The sequence below is a fragment of the Solea solea genome, chromosome 12 (genome assembly GCF_958295425.1).
Source record: "Solea solea chromosome 12, fSolSol10.1, whole genome shotgun sequence".
Classification (NCBI taxonomy): Eukaryota; Metazoa; Chordata; class Actinopteri; order Pleuronectiformes; family Soleidae; genus Solea; species Solea solea.
In genome coordinates this window covers 9,762,095-9,789,339 of record NC_081145.1, presented here as the reverse complement: position 1 = coordinate 9,789,339, position 27,245 = coordinate 9,762,095, and the positions used below count along the sequence as shown (strand labels likewise).

At 42.4% G+C, this 27,245-nt stretch overlaps 1 protein-coding gene across 3 annotated transcripts in view; it reads right to left on the bottom strand.

The window, feature by feature from the left end:
* dusp8a (dual specificity phosphatase 8a) overlaps positions 1-27,245 on the bottom strand; it is a 44,434-nt gene that overhangs the window by 16,331 nt on the left and 858 nt on the right. For 2 of the 3 annotated variants that reach the window (XM_058646328.1, XM_058646329.1), the window contains exons 2-3: positions 21,483-21,886; positions 11,364-11,502 (exon numbers count right to left, since the gene is read on the bottom strand). In XM_058646328.1, coding sequence (XP_058502311.1) covers positions 11,364-11,502; positions 21,483-21,719 — 376 coding nt within the window. In that variant the 5' untranslated portion in view covers positions 21,720-21,886. Of the gene's footprint in view, positions 1-11,363; positions 11,503-21,482; positions 21,887-24,027; positions 24,087-27,245 lie in introns of those variants that run through there. The other variant, XM_058646330.1, reaches the window with a different exon arrangement.

The following is a 27,245-nucleotide window of genomic DNA, read 5'->3' as shown; positions in this document are numbered from 1 at the left end:
TGTCTCACATGGGCGAGAAATCCAACTATACTTGCAGAAATATATACTCTAGCTCACACACACATACATACACACAGAAGAGAAGCTGGTAAACTTTCAAACACACCAAGGGGGGCTTTCAGGACCAGACAGGCCCTCATAAACCAGATGAACTACTTATAAATCCCAGTTGGAGTTCAGTAGTTTGTGTGTGTGTGTGTGTGTGTGTGTGTGTGTGTGTGTGTGCGTGCGCGTGGGTGAAGAGTGAAAAGGGCACTGTGAAGCCTCAATATGAAATGCTGCTGGCCACTGCAGACATGTTCCTACATGATGTTTACATACGGGTAAAATCCTGCTGTACATTCACTTTGTATAAAAGTAAACATGTAAAATGAAACTTTAGGTTGCATATACTGTATATAGTATCGGAGTAATGTGTGTTTCTGTGCCATAAAGACATTAGTGTGCAGGAGTGAATGCGGCTCTCATCTGATTTCCCCAGAGGTCAGTTTATCTTCGCAGGTTCTCTTGAGCAGAACGGATGGTTCTGAATGCTAATGGCTGAAACCGGGTTGCACAGGGTTTCCCTGCAGCACTTGGACACAATAACGTGCTGGAAACACACCCCATGTCTTTCATTGTCTCCCGCACGCTGGAGAGTCTGACACACGTGGTGGCAGAGCAGCAATAACCGTGCTGAAGCTGCTCTGTCAAACAGAAGCTGACAGCAGACCAGTTCATTTTTAATGAGCCTGTACCGCTGCAACATGCAAACTGACAGGCAGGTTTCAGATCAGAACAGTGTTAATTAGCTTCTAGCAGCGCAGCAGGCAGGCTGACAGACACTGGCCTCAAAACAGCACTGGGGGCTACAAGCCATCTGGTCCTCTCTTCTCACACACACACACACACACACATATACACTTTTCAGTGTCTGGTCTACCAACGTCTACGTGTCTCACAATTAGCTCAACCTGTCTCAGTGTGTTTTTCTGTCGTCTCTAGAGCCTGTCTGTACAAGGGACTGAATATTATATTATAATATAATTTTTTTTTAATTGATTTTCAGTGGTACATGACGTGTTAAATGAGCAGTGTGCAATTTCCTTGAAGCGGATGATGTCATTAAAAGTAATCTAAAATACAATAGAAATACAGATTTCATATAAAAATGTTGGAAACATTTTGGCTAATGTAAGTAAACAGCTAAACAACAACATACTGTACATAACACTAGCGTTCTTTATCGATCTTTCAATGCACAACTCTTAACACTTTAACATCACACTGGCACTGACACAAAATAAATGGCTACATAGCGAAAGGGATTTATACCAGAGAAGGCACAACAAAAGTCATAGTCCTTACCAAGGCGTAAAATAAGATAAATAAGAGTTCTCTACTTCTGTTGAACAGGACAAATCGCATCCTAGTGCCTTCAGACACCGGATTAGAATTTCAGAGATCTGCCCAGACCAGTCTTTTTTTTTAGGTTGTTATCTGTCAAGCTGATCAACATGAATTCATTTGAGGCATTTTTTGTAATTGGCGCATTCTTTCACTTCTGGGAGTGAAAGAACGTGCTTTCAATGACCGAGTATTGTTCTAGCAGCTGTAATTACAACGATTCTGTTTTTGATAAATTATGTAAATGTGACCCGTCTCCTAATGAACGCACACTCGGAGACGCTGGCAGCATCTTACCCAGCCTCCCGTGATATTCTTTTACTCAGCAGGCACAGCTGTTATCTAACCAGGGACAGCCGCATGATGCAGATGTGTGAAATTTGTTAGTCAGGTTTTCCACTTTCCTCAAGTGCATTTTCTTTATTCTCAAAGAGATGCAAACATTTCCCAGTGAGATAACATTTAAAGCTGGTGGACTAACATTTAGATAATTAGTTTAGACTTTAATATAATAAGTTTCAGGAAAGTGAACTTGTGTAGTTCTCACATGCAGATATTCTGCAGAAGTAAGGTGTGTCCTTCATACTTAAATACATATAGGACAATGTGACAGTGGTTTTGGCAACACTGGTGGTCAGGATCAGCTTCCCTGCCATTACAGGCCCTGGGGACTGAGTGACTGTGTGTGTGAGTGTGTTTGTGTGTGTGAATGTGTCACATCCAGAGCCCAACAGTGACATCACTACAGTAGAACAATAGAGAAGGCATGACGTGATGTCGTGAGAGGAACTGGAAAAGCTGTTTCTGTGTGCGCCCTGCCAACGCCTTCATTGATGCTTTTAACTTATGTTCAAAGCTGGCTGTGGGTCACCCGAGCATTTTTTGTTTAAGTTCAAAGCATTTTTTTGACAACACATAGGCATTCATATACACACATGCTGAGTTCCCAAGGCGTCTCCCCCGTTCACCCCAGGGAGCACTGATGTTACTTCAACAGAAACAGGAAATAGTTACACAACAAATAGGGAAGTGGCCTCTGTGTAATCCTTCATCTGTGCATCTGCTTGTGTATGAGAGATTCTGTTTGTGTTAGTGTGTATGAAGATGGAAACTTGATATCTGAAAGATCAGGAATGACCACAAACTGCGATCTTGGGCCTTGAGCCTGCCTGGAAATCCAAAAGTAGCCTGTTGTCATAGCAATGGAAAGAATCTCCCGCCTTTATCAGGAAGCAGTGGTAGAGTCCCCAAGGTTCAGCCAAAAAAGTCGGCATGTACTTACGGTAATAAGACCTCTGTTGCAAGTCTGTGTACATACCAGAGAAAAGTGTTCAACTTCCAAGATTAAAACTCATTGCTCTGAGTCCAGCCCTCTGCCACTGAGCCGGGGAAAAGAAAATCCCTGCGTCTTTTTTTGGAAGATAATTAGCAAACTTCACATTAAATAGATTTTCCTCATACTGTCACACACTTTAAATAGTTGCCAAGAAACACAACCTCATCCACATGGTGGTGGTGGTGGTGGTGGTGCAGTCTAAATCAGATTACAACAGGAGAAAGAAAAAAACATGGCAACCAAATAAGTCACTAAGGAAGCAGCGCTACGGTATGCCAGAGATAAAGTGCATCAAAGACAGCTCAGTGATAAACAGGAATCCACCATTGTTCCAGCAAATGACGGTATGACAGGAGTGGCAGTGGGCAGTCCGAGCATTAATGGAATGTGGAGGATGCAGGCCAAATCTGTGTAGAATTAGCGTAATTGTTAGGCTACTTCTTTCTCTTTCCTTCTGTATTTGGAAATTTCCACTGCACATGTGTGTCAGAGACAACAGGATAAATGCTGCTGCGGTAAACTGATGGCACAGCAGCCAAACTAAAGCACTCTTGGCCTAAATTCCCTGTGAGGTTCGACTTATGAGGTGCTGATGGGGGCGTAGCATAGAGGGGGAAAAACCCCGCCTGACTTAGCATGCTGTTCTGTCTCAGCTCCTGTTGACCTGATGTGTTGACACTGCCTGGGTAACAGTTTAAACAAACTATTTTTATTCCATCCAGGATGAATGCGTGACAGAGAAGGGTTTGGGATCTTCAGAAGGCATCTAGATACATTTCTGAAGCAGCAGGAGCCAGAAGGTATGCACTGTGAATGCACTGTATACACACAGCAGCTTAAACAACTATGGTTTAAGTATTTAGGGCAACATGGTATGAGCTCTGTCCCACAGGATTCCTCAACAGTGACTTATGATAAAACTGCATTGAGAAAAAGAGAAAGTTATCGTGCATATGTGTCTAAATTGAGTCCAAGGCCCACACTTCAAATTTCCTTTATCATGTCATGATTGTTTGTCTGAAACTATGATAATGCCACTTGTTAAATCTTGTAGTGCCACACGAGAGCATTTTCAGGAACCAGTCAGGAAACTATGTCCTATTGCCAACACCTGATTATCTTTGCAAACACAGCATTATTTTCAAAAAAATGTCCTCATCCATATGAAATCTGTCAAACTACTCTTAACTATGCTGTACATATGCCAGGGCTGTACGCGGCTGCTGCAACGCTGCCATAAAAATTACACCACAACTGGAAGAGACAGTAAGCATGTGCACTGTGTACAAACGTCAATAAAAATCTTCATTTGAATAAGTATACATAACAATCTCTCCAACCAAGCCAGGTGGACTAAAGAAGGAAAACAAAAGTTAAACATAAAGCAAATTGACCAAACAGTCTTCAAACACAAGAAGAAGAAGACGACAACAACACAGATAGTGACAGCAAAATCAAGAGGGAAAAGAGAGTGACAATGACATCATTGTTTTCCATATACACAAAAACGCAAGGGTGATGTTTTGAGATTTTTTCACTCCCGTTTTCCAAAAATAGTATTTTAGAAGTCCCAAAACAGTTAAGTGTGGATTAAAAAGCCTAGATGATACAAAACTTTTGCAGATTCTCCTAAAGTTGTTTTTGTTGCGCACAGGCTCTAAAACGACGTGAGATCACTTAGATTATGGTAAAAGTTTGCATCTTATGTGTTTAAGGACATAAGATAACATGCTGTACTGTGTTTATACAATACCGCAAATGAACAGAAACGCATTCCCACTTTACTTTTCGGTGCATTTAAGCTTAAATACCACACATGTCTGTCTGTCTTTGCTGTGCGAGTGTGTCGTCTTACATTCAGCAAGGAAAGAGGAGCAGGAGGCGAGCAGAGCAGTGAAATCACATCATGCTGAAAACATCTGGCAACGGCTCACATAAACAGACATGCACACACAAAACACACACTCTCACACACACGCACGTTTTTGCAGCTATTCTTCTCAGGACACTGTTTCCTTTAATTTGGACAGCCTAAAAAAAAGCATTATCCCGAACACTGACCATAAACAGTTAATGCCAAACCTAACCAGAATGCAAATCTAAGTTTTAAACTTATTCGGACAAAGTTTTGGTCTCCATGAGGACTACCGGTCCTGACAAGCCATTAAAGGTTCCTAAAGAGGCAACAAATACGAGAACACACACGCGCACACACGCGCACACACACACACACGCCGGGCTGTTTTTGTTCTCTGGTTTTGAGGGAAAGAAGGGAAAAATGACATCAAGCTCATCATGTGAGGCCAGTGAAACCAATGGGGGGGAAGGGGGTGAGAACACTGGCAGAATAAGAACATTGTTACATAAAATGCAACTCGGTACAGGCCGCCTCTGGGCTCTGTTAACATATTGTGTGTGTGAATCTGAACATATGGGTATGCATTTGCTCACTTGCTGGACTGTGTCTGCATGTTTGAGCATTCACACACTGCCTCATCAAGGTGTGTGGCTAAAAGAGCAGCTCATTACATACCTGCACGGTGACTGCTTGCAGAAAACAGATCATTATGTCACACAGTGTAGCACCCAGGCTTCTCAGAGTCTGCAGCACTTCTCAGAGCACCAAGGTGATGTCATAGATATTTTTGTAGGCCATTTTCTTTGACCTTTGTGCTCCCTCAGTGTTGACTGGGGTGGGGCCGGTGTGTGTGTGTGTGTGTGTGTGTATGTGTGTGTATGCGTGCATGTGTTTATGTATCTACAAGCCAGGGTGAGAGCACCAAGGCCACTGGCGCCAGATGTGACGACCGCAGTAGTCTGGGCCTAAAAATAGAGCTCTGTTCTCAGCACCGTGAAACTGAAGAGAACTAAGTGTGTGTGTGTGTGTGTGTTGGGGGTGGTAAAAGGGTCTGAAGGAGCAATGTAAGGAGGGATGGACAAAAGGCGAGGTCATTGAGAATAATGAGTGAGATCTCCCCTGGGAAGGTGAGCTCACCTCCTAATGGCACCACCGGCTCCTTCTCAATGAAATCATTGATCTGCTGGAGCTCCCCTCAGCGTAATGGAGAGTGAGAGGTCAGATGGAAGGATGGAAGGGGATGGGGGAGGAGGGAAAAGGGGGCAAGGAGGTGCAGAGAGGGCAGGTTAAAAGGTTGAAAGACGAAGGAGGAGAAGGCGCTGGATGAATGGAGAATCAAGACCTCAGGCACACAACTGCAATCAATGAGTAGTCTCTTGGACCTGCACTGTGGCTAAAACAACACACCTGGAGGCAGAAAAATATCAAATAGATGTGACTCATACACTGTTTACAGAGCGTGATCGATCATGTTAACCTGATCACACTTGCATCTACAGGAATTCATATTTATTATATATCCAGCTCTAGAAGGACTGAAGATGGTGCTGTTGGGAACAACCCAGGGTGCAGATATTCAGGGCATATATACAAAAGTGTTCTACATATTTTGACAGTTTGCAGTCACATAACATCAGTGATATGTGTGTGTGTGTGTGTTTTGTCTGAAGCACTGCATACACAGTGGCACTGCACTACTCTGCAGGACCGGTGCATGCACACACATGTGTTTGTCACTGTATAGACTTCCTGCTGGGCTTCCTAAGAAGAGGAAACCAACAAAGCAAGGACTTTCTGCTGTGTGGAAGCTGATGAAGATGAAGGCATTACGTTGTGTCGCACTGAACAAGCTCTTCGACCACACACACACTGTGAGTGACACATGCACACACAAATCAGCGGTATTACCTCATCTCAATAGCTCTCCTCCTCCTTCTGTTTTGTATTTTCTTTTTCTCCCTCATGCACTTTCGAACATGACCTCATGCGTGTCATGCACGCACTACTTCATATGCACATATTCATGCAGGCATGCACACACACAGACACACAAACACACACACACTCACTCAAACAGACCTCCTTATGCAGCTCAGTGGAATGTCTCAGTGAACGACTGCATTGTGAGATTCGGTCTCCCACGATTACCTCACCTCTTCAACTTCTTTCTGATGCACGCACATGCACACACACACATGCATGCACGCACACGCACACACACACACACACACACACAGCCTAAACAAAGCTTTTCCCCTACCCTTAACCATAACCAGTTAATGCCTAACCCTAATCTTAACCTAACCACAATTCAAATTGTAAACACTAGTTCCATGACGTTCAACTATTGGTCCTGACAAGGTCAGCGTTTATGCCCAAAAAGGTCGTCCAGAGGTAACAAATGCACACACACACACATATGAGCTGTAGTACAGAATTGCACATAACTGGATTGACCTTTGTCCTTCTGTCGGAACAGTCACACCCTAACCCTAATCAAAGCCCGGGGGAACACTGCAGCTCCAGTGTGTGTGTGTGTGTGTGTACTTGTGAGAAAGCGAGCACGAGTAAAATTAAATGTGAAGGAGGCACCTTTCATCTCCTAATAGCTGTCATCAGTGTGTCATCGTCATGTCTCGTCCTGTGTGCTTAGGACCGAGCTGATGAGTTAGAATGTTCACTCTTCAGTTGAGAGCGGGAGCATGCTAACCTGCGAAAATAAAAATGTGTCCCACTTACATTCCACACACAAGTCAAGTTGTGTGGAATAACAGTTGATCATCGTTATTTTAATCCAAATATTATAACAAAATAATACAATTTACCTTCAATTTAAAGTGTATATAAAATGATATCCAAAGGTGCATGTTTGAGAAAACAACTGCATTATTTTTTTATTTTAATGATTTTTAAAGATTTCTTGTTATCAACTGATTAATCAATAGGTCTATAAATAATAAATTGAAAATCCAAATATAATTTTTATTTCACTCACAATGAGATAAATTTGAACATAATGAACACAAATTATAAAAGCTTTTCTGTAACTTGGGTTCAAATGATCTGTATGTGTTGCCCTCCATGCTTTCATCCCTCATATCACTCATTTCCTCATTTGTTCCTTTTTTTCCATTTTGACCTACTGGTGTAATGCTTCAGTAATCCTGTAAACAAGTACTGACAGATGGAGCTAGGAAAAGATTAGGAGTTCGACGAACTCTGAAAGCATACACTTTCTTGCAAGCACTTTATACTTTTTCCCCATTTGTTTACTTTCCTGATTTTAAAACGTTATGTTTCACTGTATTTCGACAAAATGCGTGAGCTATGAATAAACACTATTATTTTTATCCCCACCTCCCATCCAATTGAAACTATTATGCAACTCTCTCTTCATATTCAGGTCATGAGATCCTTTTACACTCATCATCACCGCCTCTCGCCCTTTTTTCCCCCACTATTTTTATCCTTCATATTTTGTCAAAACTATCTCCACAACAATGAGAGAACCGAAGCGATGCATGACAAAACTACACAGTTGGCACCAGCTAACATGCCACCTAGCTGCACGTAAACAGAGAGTGCTGTCTTTGGTTTGGCTGTGTGCTGCAGATTGGTGGGAAACACGCAAACTTTAGACCCACTGGGGAGGCAGCTGGCTCCGACCGAGCCATGTTTTCCTCCTCTACTAAACACACACACACACACACACACAGAAAGAGAGAGAGGGGGAGAGAGAAAGAGACAAACACACACGCAAAACGTCTGAAAAAGGCAAGACACATCAGCCTGAGCTCCAACTCAGTGAGATCATTGCTGTGGTTTAAAAAAAACAAAAAAACAACAACAACAATCCTCTGAGAGGCATATTTCTCTCTCTCTCACACACACTTTCAACAAGAAACAATACATGTATACAAGCATACATGCATAATCCACACATTCACATGCATTTATTCAAGTAGCGTCCGCTTCCATATCCGGAGTGAATATATAGCTGAAACTAGACATAGAGGGAGAGTCATTCGCTACCAGGATTATTTGTCTCATTCACAAACACAATGGCACTATTGGGACACTGCTCGCTCTATGACATCATCTACATGTAGGAAGTATTGTGCTCTCGGAGTCTGAGGTATTGATAATCAGTGAATGGATCAATTATTTGTCCGTGGTTTAAGGCAGCTTTAAAACCCGAGAAATATAAACCCACGTTAGAAATGTGTGCATCTGCAAGACTATGCACACAACTCTGGGCAAGTCTCAGAAAAAGTAAAAAGACAGAGTAATTATTCTCTCATTCTAAGTGTGCATCCCATTTATGGATTCTTTTCTTCTCTCCTCTCTATCTGACCCTCCCTCCGTTCCTTTCCTCCCATTTTATCCCCACTTGATTTGTAGTAATGTTGCTGTGTGTACTGTGTGTGAGTGTGTGCGTGCAGCACGCACATGTGTGTGTGGTCCGTATGCGCGAGGATGAAAATAAGTCATCAGACAGATATGAAGTCATTGCAGGAATTATTAGCACCATAAATCAGAGGCTCAGAAGAGGCCGTGGGAGGAGAGGTGGAAAAGAGGGTGGTAGTGGAAGGGGAGGGGGGAGCAGAGGATGAAGGTAAGAGAAGATAAGGAAAGAGATAAGAGAGATAGGGGGGGGATTATTGTTTGCAATTTTATGCCTTGTGAAACATGAAGAATGCTTAAGAGCCAATTTAGGTCAGAAATGCAGGGGAAGGCAATGAAAACCAAAGGGAAAATGGACATGGTGAAAAAACAGTGACACTTACCAATACATATAGTATCTGGATTATATCGTTGCGTTGCTCAAATAATAGTCTAAAACCCAAAAATATTTAAAATTATGACACCTCAAAAAAAGAAAGAATCCAGAATGTCCAGACATTGCAGCAGTGAACCTTAATTAAAGGCTGTTTGAAAAAGGAAAGGCACATAAGTCTATCACCTGAATCCAGACAAAACATGAGAGAGAAAACGTTTTCAATGAAGGAAATCCAGAAGTGTCATGCTTTACTCTTGTGCTACAGAACAACACTTTTCTAGTCACCTGTCGTCACAACTCAGACTTGCCTCACTGGTAGTATTTCCTCTCTTTGGACAATGATTTGTCTTGTCTGTCCTATTAATACAAATTTATTTGAGATGCAACTGAAATTTCTGCCAATGCTGCTGCTTCTCTCTTATAAAAATGCTGCAGCATCCTTTGACTCACACACAGATACTGCAGCACTAATCCACTTGATGTTATGATGTCCGAATGCATGCATGCAAACATGCACATGCTATGCCGTCCAACTGCATGCGGTAAAGTATCAGCTATGTACAGACTCTGGCTGCTAGCTCCACTGACCCTAATAATACAACAACCCAAACAACAGCCAATGCCATTGGCTGACACCTTCTGGGGAATATTCTCTGCCACTGTTGTCGTGGAAACAGCAGAAAAGCGGGGACAGAAATGGAAGGAAAAAAAAAAGACTCCTCTTTTTTTCTTCACAAATGTAGCGGGAGCAAGTGGAGGAGACTGATAAAGAGGGAAACGAGGTAATCGCTGACAAAGGGTCTTTCACTAAGAAGGGTATGATAAAGATAAATGATCAAAAAAAGCAAGGCTGGGGGGGGGGGGGATTTTGCAGACAATGAGAATGTATGTGTGACATGCCTGTGTGTGCATACAGTATGTGTGGGTGTGCCAGAGCATGAACATGTGTTCAGATCCTCTCTGTGACGGCAACTAATTGCGGAGCCTGGGTACTTTGAGGCAATCCTGAGCATCTATGAATGACTCATGAAAAAGTGCTAATCCCCCAGTGGAGTGAAAGAGCTGAGAGATGGAGAAGAAGAATGTGACGATGTGGGGACGCAGAGAGGAGAGCGCGGATTTGCCCGAGCAGCACACCTCACTGTCATCTTATATCCAATCCGACTGCAGCAGATTATGCTCTCCTTTCTGCACTGACACTTTTGGGATGTATTCATAAGCCTCTGCTGGTGAATGTGTGTGTAATGTCATTCCCGAAATCGCCACAGTCGACACGTTATTAACTCAACAAGGCTATTAACAGTCTTGATGGGGCTCAACTATAAGTCTTAGTGCGCTTAGTGGACACTATGACAGGATAATAAGTGTGGTAAATAAGGGCAGAGGATTGAAGTTAAGCCTCAGCTTTCTTTCATGATGCTGCATACGAGAAAGACTCCAGGGAAGCTTAAACATCAAAGAGTTGTCAGACAGGCTTTGTATTCAGGCAGCATGATTTTATACTTCTCCCTGTCTCCATCACTATACCTGTGAGGCAGTGAAAGTCTGTCTACAGCCAGCTAAAAACTAAAAGAGTATACTGTGACAACAAGACGAAAGCTTTGTGATCTCAAGTGACTTTGTTGAGCTCGCTGGTGACATCTGCTGACCAAACTGTGCCATGACAAAGAAGTCCTCCAGCAAATCAGCACTGGCATGGGGTGATACACTCATTCCTGTGGTTCAATAAAGGATAAAAAAGGGTGTAAAAAAAAGAAAAGGAAAATAAGAGGAGCATCAGCTCGCCACATTCACACCCGTGCTGCACACACTCTCACATCAACTTCCTTTGCTCCATGTTCAATCACTGTTTTGAGTTTCAAAGTTTGGTTGTGTTGTGTGTATCTTTCGGTCCTATGTCCTCGTTCATTTAGAGTTGTATCTGTTTTTATTGCGCTTGTACAGTTAACTTCATAACAAACCCCCCCTTGAGGACAACAAAGCTGATATGGACTGAAACATACCGGTGAGCAGGGACACTTTGTGGAAGGTGCTCTCCAACTTTCCCATGAGAATGTGCACAAAGCCATCTTTGGATAGATGCACCGCTTCTTTGGAACTCTGGTCATAAACCACCACTTCCTGCTTCCTTCCCAGCTCCACCTGTACAAGGAAGAGAACATACTTGTGTAATTAGTCAATAATAGCACAGTGGAAAATGTCACACTTTTAGCAACAATGAGGAAGACAGAGTTAAATAGGGGTTTTCTCATTTTATGCACACAGAACAAACTATGCACACAATTCTAAAAACTCGAAGCTTAAGATCAGTGTGATGCATCCAGTTCAAATTATTTCCTTTTTGGACCAGAGAAGCTGAACATATTTTCATATTTTTTCTCTTATCTACATGAGGCCAGGAAGTCGTAACAAGGAAGAGAAGACAAACTTAGCAACAGAACACTGAGAGTTTTGAGGATAAACACTGGCTCTGTCAACGTCAGTGACTGTAACAGTGCGCACGAGGAACTAGAGTAAGTTTAGAGGATAGAATTATGAATAATGCATGAGCACTGTGTGTCGCACCATGCAACTGTGACTTCAGTTTATGCTATACGGATACAGCAAAGAAGCCAGTTTGTTGTAATAGTAGGCAACAATCAAATCAAGGCTGGCTACACTGTATGGGAGTTGGTATCCATCAACGCATGAGCATGATGTCGTACATGTCAGATTGTGAGATGGATGAGAAGATATGAGCATGCGCCAGTGCATTGTGTGTGTGTGTGTGTGTGTGTGTGTGTGTGTGTTTGCAAGAGAGTGTGAGGATGTGATGGTGCACACGCAAACACGCCAAGTGGGCTCGTGTGTGTTGTTCGCCATGTTGTCAGGCAGGCTTTGGTCACATGACCATCAGGCAGCGCCTACTGCAGCTATGAATCACTGCATCATTGAACCGCCACTGGACAGGAGAGGAGAGGGGGAGGAGGATGGAAGGCAAGCGATAGGGAGGGAGGAATGGGAAGAGAGGGTGGGGGTAGTGGAGCAGAGGGGCAGGGAAAGATGGAGACGAGATGCAAGAGGGATGAGAAGGGAAAAAAAGGAAAAAAGAAAAACCTGCAGGGGGATGAGAGGCAGGTGCTGAAGGGAAATAGTAGATGAGAAAATGTCTTTGTTTACCTCAAAATCCATGCTCATCTGCAATGTGCCATGGAACAACTATTTAGCTTCAAGGCAAAACTGCACTCCAAGCCCTTTTTCCATGCTCTGTATGTTGAGCAGAACACAGGGACGATAGCACATGGTATACCAAGAGACACGGTGTACAATGAGTGTGCCTGATTATGCTTGTGCTTAAAGAGCAGGTGTAATGAAGCATCTTGGCAGACAGCCATGCAGGTGATTCAGACAATGTTAGTCTCGGAAGTCTGGTTCGATCTGATCCAATGAAACCCAGATTAGCAGTACTGACCTGTGTCAAACACTATAACTGACATGGCAGCATGAAAAGAAGAGGCAACAATTCTGATCTGCAGCATCATGGATCAAATGTTTGTCATGGAAACACTTAAAAAGGGGTCACCACTAATATTTTGTTATTAACAGGGGTCCTTTGTTGAATATCACCCCTCCATCAAATCAAGGTTCTAATTCAAGCACCTTCAATGTCCATTTTAATTTTATAGCTGTGGTAATTTACACATTTATAGATAAAACAAAGTACTCCAAATGATTATTTAAATGTTTAAATCACATTAAAATATATGGTGTTTTGAAAAAAAATACTGCGTTTTAAAATGTGTAACCTGTGTGTAGGTATCTAAGTCAGTGTTAAATACACTAAATGTTTACCTCATGTTTTCTTACTTTACATGCCTATCCCAGTGATTCCTTTTTCATCTTCATGTCTCCTTTGTTTTTAAATCCTCCACACCCTCCATCTTTACTGACCCTGGATAATTTTGGCCAATAATCCTAATGGGATCAGAACTAATTTGGGAGCTCGATGTCCGAGTGCGAGGATTAAAGACTGCACGTACAAATGGACACACCACACAGAACACACCCTTGTGTCGTATCCATCAGCTGCACAGTGCAGTAAGTTTCACTTCTGGAGTGTAGACAGGAAAAAAAAAAAAAAAGAGTGCTGCAGTAAAAATAGAAGAGTTAATCAGTCAGTTACTCACTGTCGGAGAAACAGTGGGTGATGTGTTCAGGTTCTGCAAGACAATGAGTCATTTATGCCTGCTGAGCAATTTAAAAAGTTACATGTTATGTGCAGTGTATGTGAAACTATGAATTATTGTCTCTCTGTACATCGTGACGAGTATTGAAGTTACGTGTATAGGGGTTTTATGATGTGATGCTGATGTTAAATTACAGTAAAATCCAGCTGAAAAGAATACATTTAACTCAATTAAAGTACTATTCCATCACTATGGTTCACGCAATCCATTATGAACCTAGAGATTAATTTATAGTGTTTTAGCTTATTTCACAAAATTCAAACATGTGAGCTGAAGAGATTTTTTTTAGAGGATGACCGATATGTTTCTTTTCTGTGGGGACGTCGATCTTTGGAAAAGCTTCTTATTTCCCTGCATTTGAGAAAATATAATAGTTTCACATCAACAAATGATACACATAATTGCTTAACCTAACACTGTATCTTCAATCTGCATATACACAATATGACAAATATAATATTTTCCCCTAACTTTTGCCGGGAAAATCATCTAGCAGCAATTATCAAGTATCTTAGAACACAAATGTGTAAAGACAGATACATAATAATATGTCAATTAATTAAATCAGTAATCAGCTGATTATTAAAAATGGCTGAGCAGCAGCAGCAGCAGAGGAGCAGAGCAGCAGAAGGCTGCCATCCCTCTGCAGTGCTACAGCATCACCACTGTTACTACTGTACTGGTCCAGGTGCTCTGACGCATGCACATTGCAGGTTAACAAGGCATGCCCCTAGCAGAAAGAAAGAGAGAGAGATGGGAGAGAGAATGGAGAGTCAATGGAGAGAAACATGAAGGGAGAAGAGAGTGAGGAGAGGAAGAACTAGGATCAAGAGGTAGATTCACAAAGAGGGAAGATCAGCTTTAGAGAAGGGGATAGAAGGGAGGAGAATGCAAGGAGGGACAGTACTGCTATTTTAAACAAAGAAGATATTGCACAAGAGATCTCTCCATCTCCCTAACTAACTTCATGCAACATCTGCAAGTCAAAACTTGGCCTTACTAGCCTCGTTCCCACCAAACAGCACAGTAGAGCTCAGCTCATCATGGTGTGGTTTGGAATGGAGCACTCTGACTTGTGTTTCCACTGCGTGGTGTGTGCGGCCAAGATATGTACATTATGTAGCTATTTACGTAATGTGCACCAGCTATTTAAATAGTGTGAAATTATACCAGTGCCACACAACGTATGTTGCCAATAAATTCCTCAAAGATGTACAACGCAACAGTAAACAAAGGGCAACAACAACGGAGAACATGCAGCATTTCCTGTTGTTTCTTCTGGGCATGTGGATGTTTATCGCAAGACAAACTTTGCTGCAGAGAAGGCTGCAGGCTGAAGGGGAAAACACTGCTGTTTCTCCCTGCTGTCACACGGAAGTAATGATTCTCTGTCAACAAATCGAGGACTGCAGAGTGTCTAGTTCAACCCTTTAGGAGCCTTACCACTGTGCATGGTACCCTAAGAAGTGTGCCAAAAACTGTAATGTATGGAGAGGTTATTTTGGTATGAAAAATGCGCATAATTGCATACCATACTGTACTGAATCAAAATGTTGATGAGTCTAAATACTCAAATAGTCCTGGTCCACAACAAAAAGGGCATCTGTGGATGTGTGGTAGCACACTAGCACTCATAGGGTAAAACAGGGTAAACCAAGGATTTCTCTGACCTCAGCAGTGCTACTGACCAGTGACGAGGTCATGTGCTGAGCGGGACAGAGTGTTTGTTTATGCGTAAACTGTACTTTGACACAATATCAGCACTCACACACTTACACACACATTCACCCACAATCATGAAGCACAGTCATGGTCCTCTCACAGTGTCCTCTCTGGGATTTCCCACAATAAAACGAAGTCAAGCATAGTACAAAAAGTGTTTTCAGCTCAGAATGAGAATATAAAGCTGCACCGAGCCTGAGAGTAAACACAGGAGAGCAGTGTTTACAACATACAGTACATAACATTCTCACAGAGGACCTGCTGCAACACGGCAGTGACCTCTCCTCTCCGGTGAACACACATAGAGTGTGACAAGTATGACTCTCCACTGTAAAGACACCACCTCAGGGACAGATGATGTCACTGACTGCCACTGACAGCTGCCACTTCCATGCATACTTCAGTAGGTGCGATGTATGTCATGAAGTTCCTGTACTCACCAAATACGAAATAGGGTTTAGCGTTAGGTTACAGGTTTAGCCATACGTAGAGGACTTAGATGAAGTTTGCAAGTTAAGGAATGAAGACCATCAGCAGAAAGAACAGTATCACAGCCGTGTGTTTGGGGGGGTTTAAGACAAGGACGTGAAGATGTGACATGGTGGTGAAAGTCCCCGATGCCTTGGTGCGTGTCATCACTGATCATTTCAGAGATGCGGTCACCTGATCTGGTCACTCCCTTTCACCCCTGACTGGCAGAGGACCTTTGACACGCATATTTACACACCAGGGCCCTCATAGGTTACACATTCAAATCTGGAAGCAAGTAATGCCTATACTTGTATACTGTGCAGTTTTGTCTGTCCTCATCAAACGCACATGAACTAAACTGTTGCATAGTAAGAGCACATGTATGCTGTAGAGCCGGTTATAGCATCCTCCTCACTATTTATAAAATGAAAATCAACATTGGTTTTATTTGTAAATCATTCATCTTGGGGTTAGGGTTTTCCTCTTGAAAATACTTGACATACATGCTACTCCCACTCCAGACTGCAGTATGGGTTATGTCTAGAAGTATACACAGAATATGAGTGTGTGTCTGTATCAAACAGAAGGATCTTTAAAGCAAACAATGATTCATGCCATGACCTCATTAAACCAAACACAGGACATATCCTGCTCTGCAGAAACAAATCCCCACCAGCTACTCTGACTTTGTTTGTACTCGGCAAAAGGAAAAATATGAATGAAACACAAAAAATTCCCAAAGTTTGGCCCTCAGGGTAATCTCGCAAACAATCCATGTGAGTCACAGAGTTCCCAGCTTGGCTGCTACTGTCAAGGCAGATGACCAGGAAACACCCACGTGCTGCCCTTCATTTTGAAATAGTGTAACGCAATTACTGGAAACTTCTGCATTCACAACAATGGACTAATAAAAACCGTGTATAGCTTTTCAAACGTTTTCCACCAAGGTGTGTCTTTACCCTAAATCTGACACTTAAATATCAGGCAATGTCATTTTGTAATTCATGTCAACACTCCACAAATTTCCCATCATGTACATCATTGTTACAGAAAACCCCCTTCATAGGGTGTGTCATCAACCAAACCTGTGCTGTGCAGCGGGAGACTTATCTATTCCTACCAAGATCGCAGACAAGATCATAGATCCATCTTAATCTATGACCCATCATCTATCGTCTTTCTGGTAGCCGTTACCACCACACAACACTAGGCTTTAACTGCTCATTATCGTGACTAATTTATCACACTTTAAGCCTAACTAGAGAATAATTACTGGTGGAATACCTTACTGTACCAATGCATGACAAACTAAATGACTAAGTACTACTTCTATCACACAGGCGGGACACTACAGAGCTTGATGCAACTATTAAGTGACCTATTATCCATTAAACCTGTAGTGTGTAACGTTTAAAGCGGAACTATCCAGGATTGTTACCCCAATTTAACAGCTTCGGAGTCTTTCTGATGGTTTGTTGCAGGGAGATTGGGGCTGTATCCTCTACCCCTACTGTCTTTCAGCAGAAAACCAGCCTTGCAAGATCAGGGCTGCCGACCCGGATTTCTCAGAACCAAGAGGTATTGCAAAGCCTCGGGTCTAGCAAGAAACACAAATTGCTTTACATTTATGTGTATTTGCATATTCTTAATGTTTCATGTTTGCTTTTGTTGTTAAGGCTTTTGCTGGACCATTTTATATTAACCATGTCTGATAGTATTGCTTGACAGAGCTTGTCAAAAGGAGGATGCAGCACAAAACAATGTTACATAATTTCTGTTCACAGAGACCAAACAAAGGCAGAATAATATCAACAACAAAAATTATTAAATTTAACACACTATAGCTATAAACTGCTGACTGACTGCTTTTTATTTTATTTTTTACAAATGCTTTTGTTTACATGGTAGTTTTGTTCGGTACATCCGTTTTCTGTCAGTCAGCATATTGATTTATTGACTACTTATTTCACCACTACATTGATTTATTTAATGTTGGCTCTGTGTACTGTGTGCTTAACAGTTTTTGTAGCCAGTTTGCAGAATCACTAAACTTAAAAAGGACGCCGAGTGAAAACACAAGAGATAGGTCACCTCTGGATGAGGCCAAATCCATTTATTTGGGTCAGTATGGCCATCCGGTGAATTTCTGGGTTAACATAAAAAAGCTAGCTACATCAGGGCCAAACTTCTGGCTCTAATTGTATCCTCCGAGTAGTCTGGTCTTTTCACTCTACTACTCGGGGTCTCCATTCAGCCGAGGTCTGGACTCCAAGTCTGGAGGCAGGATCTAGGGTGCTTCCCCAGACTGACTGCTTGTAGTGAAAACCTCTGGTCCATCTGTCAGGCCTGCCTGGCAGACTGTCCCCATCACAGCAGCAGGGATTAGCCAGGCTTAAACCAAGAAAACAGCCACCTGCACTGCTGCCTGTCAGAAAAGGCATGAGGAAGGCCAACTAAGCCTGCACCATCCATTTACCATCAGAGGTCCACTACCACCCAACCCATTGTACCCAGCTGTCTCTGACTGACCTATATGAGTAGACAGCATTAATAAAGAGGTTATGGAGAGATGTAATGTGAAAGGGAGAAGAAAAAAGGGCACCACATTGATGGCTTTGGTGCTGGTCATGGATGTTCATTCAGCTGAGTTAACTGACACTTCTATGAAAGAGGGTGAGTGCAGCACCTTGGGGGATGCAGGCTATTAGTGTTCAATGAGATATGAGGTGGGAGGCAGCAGCCCATCCATGAATACCCACAGAACTGCTCTCCTACTTCCTGCATTCACTTCCCCAACAAAGAGCCACAATGGTGTCCTTTGCTGTCTTGGCTGACTGAGACAGATCCTGGCGATGCTCACAGCCATGTGGGGGGTAGAGACGATGTGGTGTGTGTGTGTGTCCGTGCATGTGTGTGTGTCTAAGGGGTTAGCTAGGAGCGGGCTTTAACACCACACAGCCTGTCTGCACGTGCCTAGCCTGCAGCCTGCCAGTGGCCACACAAAAGGGATGATGTCATGCTTAGCCAATAACAAAAGAGTCTGAGTCCGTTGGGCCCTCCCCTCTCACCCAGCTCGTTCCAGCTTTATCCAGCCTAGCATTAATCGCAGGCCTTATCCTCTTTACTGGGGGTGGGAAATGGATAATAACAAGGCTGCCACAGGGCAACACCAGGCGCACAGAGGAAAAGGAGAGTACAAAAAAAAAGAATAAATGGTAAAGGAAGAGTGAGCTGTCATGAGACTGAAAGTGAGAGAAATCAGGAGGAAGCATGTCTCCACAGGGTGCCACAGTGTGAGATCTGCCAACCACAGGGCCTCCACACAGAGAGGAACCCGGCAGACTCAGCACAGAGACACACTCACGTTTACAGTATTGACTGTAATAATGAAACTCTTGAAACATCTTTTTATTCAAACTCCAGGATTTCTCTTGATGCGTTTTTCCTTGTCTAAATCTGTCAGCAGTCAACAGTAGTTCATGCATCATCAGAGCCCATCGTAAAACCATTTTTATGCTGAACTGGATGTACTGGTTGAGGTGACTCACATTTTCAACAGGGCCTTGGCAGCTTCTTTTGTATCCAGGTAAATGTAACTCAGAATCCTCTGACACAAGGTTTTTACACCAGCTAATAGTGGTAAGTTCTGTGTGAGAATAATGCCATGTGGGTTTGACAGCCAGAAGCCCCTGCAATAAAGGTGTATTAAAACTAATTGTAATAACAGAGTCTATGAGAAACAGCAGATGCATGGTGACTTTCAGCCATTATACCAATTATACAGACGCTATTAGCTGCACTTGAGGTCATTTGACTTGAGAAACTAACAAAAATCCACAGTTCTCATCCATTTTACCATCTGACCATGTGGAAAATGTCAGTCTCCTCCATCTATTAACCGTAATCCAACAGCAGTGGCAAAGCAATAATCTACAGCAATAATATACATTTATTGGCCATTTGACGGACAAGGCGTGTTTTTGTGTGATTAAAGTTCTCTCGCTGTGAACCAGATGGAAAGAGAGAGTCAGTATTTCAGCTACTACTCTGGGACTGATACAGTAGCTATACAGCAGGTAATAACTCACTGTCATGTCGGATGCTCCAACCCGCTCCTGGCAACCAGGAAGTAAACAACAAAAACAAAAATCTGTAGCATTACATAGACCGCCATTCAAACCCACAGTGTCACACCTATGAAAAAGATTTCACCTGCTGTGTGTCATCAACTAGTGTGTGTCATCAACAGATTTTTATTGCACTGGGTGTGCCGTGGTTAAAGGTTCAACATAAACCAAATGCCTAAAAATAATTTGGTGAATGTGTGCAGCCAGGAGGAGGAAAACACTGCAGTTCTGTTGCTGCCGTGTTCGTCCAGTCATGTGAAAATGTTGGGTGATATCTTGTGCACACACAAACTACATGAGGGCACAAAACACATCTCATACACGGTCTCAAACCCCCCATGCACACCCTGCACTTGGGTTTCTCTTCTCAGAGTTCCTTCAGTTTCACACAGTGACTAAAAATACAGGAGTCAGCATACCACAGGTGGACAAGCCGTGGAAAAAAGGCTGTCATATTCAGAGGAGAAGTCATGGAAAATGACAGGATCCAATTTCAGGGCCACTGATAAGCAACAAACCTACAGTAAGCTGGCCTGCCCGCCAAATATAGCACCCACTGATGTGTTGCAGGAAGGGGCCGGAGAAGCTCAATTCAGAACCACAGTGGTGCGTAGGGGTGGGAATCACAGGGTACGCAAAACATGGTCCAAGATACCAATAATATCACGATACAAGGAATCTGTGATGATCAATATATTGCAAGACAATCATATAGTGATATATCACCAGTAGTGGCGCGACCACAGTAAAACTGCAAGGGACTGTTTACTTTAGAGCGCCTTCATTTGTTATTTAAAATATTGATATTTGCCATGGCATATCGATTATAGTATTGCACAAGGAAGGTTGGCGATATATCACCAAATCGATATTTTGACCCACCCCTAGTGGTGCATGCATCAGGCTGTTGGAAATGCTCACAGACAGATGGAGATGTTAGAGGGCAGCAGCACGCACCTGCTGACTGGGGTGTTGGCATCTGAAACTTTACAATCTAAAATGCACAACAAACTCCTGAGTGTCACTTTGTTCATTTGTTACCACCGACAATGTTTTTGGCAACGTTCTAAGCATATTTCAACAACTTAAAGAAGGATTTGGATTAAGTTTTCTGAAGACGTAGGCTATGTTTCAAGGAAGAAATTAATAGATTTTGGTGCTGATCCAGATAAGGATATGATTTTAGACTTTATAAAAAAAAATATATAATAACCTTAGAAGCAAGGTATTTTGTCAAAAGCAGTCACCTCTGTTTCCATATTTTGTGCTCCTATGCTGATTCTGCTAAAACAAGCCACGTTATGCTAACTCATTCTATAAATACCCCAGTTTTCCACCCTCATTTACATGAGGACATGCTAGGTTTCTCTAAATCCCAAATTCAGCTTGGCACTGATGTAAGTCAAATTGTATCTTTCCCTTGAACACAGTGGTTGGAGTGCAAAACTCTGAAGCTCCAGCCACATGCACTCTCTCAATCCTGCCAGACAATACAGTAGATAAATCCATGAACAGGGCATCACTTCCTAGCACATCAAAGAGCATCACCTGTATATTATGCTGAGCTTTAACTTACCTTCACTTTGCCATTGGGTTGCAGCAGCTCAGTAACAGACACCTTGTCCTGCTGCAGTCGCCTCTTCACCAGCTTGGAGCAGCAGACGTTGATCGCACCTTGCACATGTGAAGCATTGTACTCAGAAAAGGTTCTACTGTCGATCACCAGCAAGCGGCCTGTTCCTCTCTGGATGAGGCTCGCCAGGCGCTTGATGTCCATGGCGCTTCGCTTAGTTGGCCCTTTCTCTCCTGCCATGACGTATCAGAGGTTGTGTGGTAACCCTGGCTCACAGACGTGGGGGTATTGAGGGGTTGGGTTGAGGAGGAAGAGGGGCAGATGAAAGAGGGAAAGGACGGAAGAAAGGAGGTGAGGTCAGTGGAGGAGGGTTAACACTGGAGCAGGCGCTGATAGATCCATGGTGCCTGCAGGAAGAGGAAATAGAGAAGAAAATGTGAAGATTAAAACTGTCCCAATGCTGAAACTACAGTCATCTATGTGACAGTCAATGGCTTGTTTATTAGATTAACAGCTGTACATCAAGCTGTGATATTCAACACTACAACTGCCAGTTTTCAGACATCAAGGGCATGATCACCTCTCGCCCTGAGCTTCAGTCCAATCATGCCAGCGCCATGAACAGAGCAATTCAGACCCAGCTGCTATGTGACATTGATGGATTAGGACCACAGTTCTCTAAATCAAAGGCTTGTGCAGGTTGTATTTTTATGCATTTGTCTTATCTTTAATTGGTAGAATTTGAGAACACAAAAATAGCTACAGAGGTAAACATGAATAGAAATGTTATTTAAAGACCAAATGGATAGTCCACTGGGATTCATCATACCTGTGACCCGTAGACTGAAGTTAGACATTAATATATTATAATAATAAAAAGACAGCATGTGCATGTGTGTTGATAGTGTGTATGAAGGCTAGTTGTTGTGGATCAAGGGTCTCTTGCACAGCAGCTCATGAAACAGGAAACTGAGGGCGTGAGATAAATTAAGCCAGGGGAATTCAGAGAGCAGGTCTGGACACAGGCAAACGGCCTATGTGTGATATCCTGTGTATGTGTATGCGTTGCAGCGAGCTGTCTATACACCTGATGGACTGCCTCCTCCCATCTATTACCACTAATAACTGTGATCTTCCAGGTGCTCGTGTTCTCCACAGCATTTGTATATTTAACATGAGATGAGACACAAACACAACACTTGTTTGAGGGTTAAAGATCAATGAGAGTGTAAAGGTGTGGGTGAAAAGGGCTACACTGGACCATGAACAGTATACAGGGGATGGAAAAAGGAAAAAAAAAAAATGTGTAGGATGGTAACCACAGTCTTGGCCAACCAGGTGTCATGCGACAAGTGAGAAGGTCACAATGTGAATGCAGTCGCGTTGTTTTATTCATCTACGGGCACAAGGTGTCATGAAAAATGAATGGGCCTCCTCTCACTTACCCCAAAGCATAAACGGAGGTTTAAACCTCGGTTGAAAAGGGAGAGTACGACATAGAAGGACAACAGAGAGAGTTATAAAAAAAAATAGATGGCATAATACCCGATGAAAATACAGTGAGAAAATAATGTTTCATGACATTTATGTGGAGATTAGATTCTACATGCAGCAGACCAAGAAAAACACTTTGCACACCAGAACAGTAATGACAGGGTGGGCGAGAAAATCCGAGTCAGACAGTGGGAGAAGTGGAGAAACTGTGACCTCTAAGCAGTTAGTGTGTTGGGAAAAAGTCCAGGTAGCTGTGCTGTTTTTCACCTCTGTTCTGACACCACCAACAGGGAGGAATTGCAGGGAGGGAGAGGGTAGGAGAGGAGGCTGAAAGATGTTATTCAGCAAGGATTTCTCCAGCCTAGCAACTCAGCCAGTTTAAGGTAAGGGAGGGAACAACTGTGAAGACGGAGCATGGAGGAAAACAGATGAGAGAAGAGGATGATGCTTTGTACAAGAGGAAGACACAGAAAGGGAGGAGGCATGTGACAGGGAAACTGCCTGCATTCTCATAAACTTGTTTCATGATGTGGCATGAAATGTGAAAAAACACGCTGCAGTGAAAGCAGCACCTTTACCCTACAGATGCTCAAAATAATCACCTTCTGTCACACTGAGTCAACGCAGGCTGCTGGACAAACCTGCACATACCATACGTACATATACACGCACACATGCCGTTCCTGCCTGGCAACCTGCCTGATGCAAGGGCAGAGACACAGAAACATGGAAGAAAGCCGAGCAAGACAGGAACAACTGAACTAAGAACACAGCTAAATTTCTGCTGGTGCTGCTGCTGCATGCGGTAAAGACATGGGTGTGCACCAGATACAGCTAAGCTTGTGACAAATTTTGGTTGAATCAAATACATAATGGTTTAAATAAATAAAGACTACGTAACACATATAACTTCAATATCTTAGTGACATTCCCTCACTTTTCCCAGCAGCCCTCCTACAGAAATACTCAGCCTTGTTGCAATGACAGCGCTCTGCTAACACAAACAGTGCCTGCCACATTATAACGACCTGCTCTATCACCTGTTATACCATACCTTATACGGCGTGGTGCCCTTTAGCTGAGTGGCTAACAACACAGCTTCCAGAGGTCTGACTCTTTCGCTCGGCTTTAGTCTAATGGCGACTGCTCCGCCACTTGCACGTTTTCTCTCTGAATCCTTCTCTCTCTATCACTCTCTTTCTTTCCAGTGAGCGGAGATGGGGAGGGGAGGAGTGTGCAGGTTTACATGTGTGGTGATAGCGAGGAGAGACTGGTGCTCTGCATCTTTCTGCACTGCCGGACAATGATGAGTGCGGTCACCTCATGCTGTGGACTCGTTTGTGTGCAGAAGCAGAAGAAATACATGATGGACAATGTAGAGAAGCATCATAAACCTGAACTAAAACCATCTATCCTCCTCCATCTTGCATCCAGGGAGGAACAATACAGAGCAAAAACAAACAAGCTCCTCCAACTAAAATAGGCAGCAGCCCGGAGCTTGACTCTGGCTGCACGGAGGAAAACAAGCTGAGAGGAGAGAAAAGCAGAGAGACAGATATGTTGTGAACCAGGCCTGGAGCAGATTTTGCTGTTGCCATGGAAACAGCCCTGTTGGGGTGATCAAGGGGGCACAAGGAGGATGATGGGATGCTATTGGTGCTGTAGCTGGATGAGGAAAAAAGAGTGATGGAAATTCAAAGTGACACCAGTGCACACCTTGTGTAATAGATTCTGTATGACTACACTGACGTAGGGCTGCAACTAACGATCATTTTCATAATTAATAATTCACACTTGTTTGGTCCATTCACTAAAATGATCCAGTTTAAATGATTAATTTGTTATATGGACCAAATAAACCAGGGAATATTGACATTTAAGAAGTTGAAAAATCAGAAAACTTGTTTTAATTCTTAAAAAAACAATCAAACCAATTAATCAATTATCCATATTGTTGACGTTTCATTTAGTAAACAATTAATAATAAATAATCGTTGCAGACCTACACTGAAGTGTCCTGTTTGTTCAACTTACAAATTATAAGATAGTCTTAAGTTGTACACATGCTCAGAGATAAAGACAGACAAGGTTGGGCACTTCATTAAACGTGGAAAAATGTAGTTACACCTTGACTGTTGGATGAAGGCAGAAGAACCAGATTAACTGGTCAATTTTACAGGATATTTTTATCATCTTGATGGGATGTATGCCAAAGTCATACAAAATCATATCCAATCAAAAAAATGACAAAATATAAACTAAGCATGACTTCACGTCTACTCTGCCTCCATATCTATAAAAACATGATTATTATAATCATTTTCATATGTTAGCTAATTAGCAGCTTCAATAATAATATATAATTATTTAGAGTGAAAGAGGTATGATACAAGGTGTCGAAAAAGGAAGGTGATGCTATTATAACTAAGGAGGAAAGAGGAAATCTTCGATCTACTGTACATGCATTTCCCCCAGGCAAAGAGAACAACTAGAGGGCAACCAACACTGATGTAATACCATCCAGGTTATTCAGTAACTCTGCATCACCTGTGGCCACAATATAAAGTTGTCTCTCAACTCCATACTTTTTAGACCACAAACACATCACAGGAGCACAGAGTCAGTGCCTGAATCTTTCTGCAATCTTTCTGCATCTTGCACTTACACACTGTATGTCTCTCCACAGCCACAACAAGGTTCTGAACTACAGCATCGCCAGTTGCTCAATATTAGAATAAATAAGTTCTAACCTACTTCCAACTATTTTCACCACTGATTAATCTGCACATCATTTTCTTGGCCAATGTTCTAGATTAATACTTTGGTTAATTGCTTGTTTTTGCCTGTAGAGACTGAAGCCAAATTAAAAACACAATTAAAAAGCAATTTGGAGACTGGAATTGGAATGCTCTTTGCAATTTGGGTAGGAAAAAAAATTTAATGGACAATTAATCTAATCGATTTGGTGTCTGAACTCTATCTATCTATCTATCTGGTGATCCTTGCCCTTTAGAACTTGGGACAGCGCTCAGCATCTTTAATTACATCAATCGGATCCTCTCTACGACTGATTGAAAGAGACAGAAGTAAAACAGTAACCGTGATAATATTATCATTGAGGGGAAGTGTAGACTAACCACTGGCAATGGAAATGGGATTATCCCCTTTTTAAGCGGCTTCACAGGGGTTTAAACATCCCAGGTATATCCACTCATTTTAGTGGGCAAGAGGCTATAGAGTGATTTAACAAAACAAAGGAAAGTGATCCTATCTTTACACACTCCACCATGTATTGCAAGATTTAAACTGTTTCTTTGAACTGTTTATCAATGTATATATGTTTGGTTGCCATATGTGAGCAGTTGAATGTGAATAATTGGGTTAGGGTGTAATTGTGCATCTCTAATAAGGTTGGTACAGTGACAGGCCTGGTACAGTGGGGTCCAAAGAAGGCACTGGACAACATGGATATTTACCGTAATGATTATTCTTACCTGACTAATTGCAAATCATGATATTATGGCGACAAGAAGAACATTTTTGCTTTCATTTTGTTTTAGACCCTTAAATGCAAACTGGTGTGGCCCTCTGTCCCTAATCAACCTTCACGCCCCTGAGCTTGAAAATGTGTTCATTGAAAACAGATGAAATAGATAAACCTCTAATGTTCCCATATCATCAAAAGGTTACAAAAAGTAACAATCTTACCTAAAAATAAACTCATTATAAATCATGGGGTCCTGGAATGACTTTAAAGATCCAGGCTCCCCCTTATGGAACTTCAAACTAAATCACTCACTGTATGTTGGTGAACAGCATTTCCAAGTCAATTTCATCCATCCACGACTTCCTGATCATGAAAAATCGCCACAATCAACTTATTATGAGTGCTTATAGTGGCGATAATATCGTGAATTAACCATTTTCCTGGTCATATGATTCCTCCACTGTACGTGGAAATAAATACCACAACTTGAGTGGTGGTGATCGTGTAATTTTGAAAAAAAATCGATCCCTGGTTGTCCCCAGTGGAGAAGAAGCTTAATCATACTGTAAACAACTTAAGCAGTTGTGCTGTCCTCTGATCAATATTCCCCCCGCTGAGGCTGATGCAGGATGCGGGGTCATATAACAACAAGCTGGGGCTCCCAGTCCCAACAATGACCAAATGATCACTGAGATCAATAATAACAACAGCAATAATAATAACAACAACAATAATAATAATATGACAACCAAGATCATAAATATGTCCGCTATGTGAACAAAAAT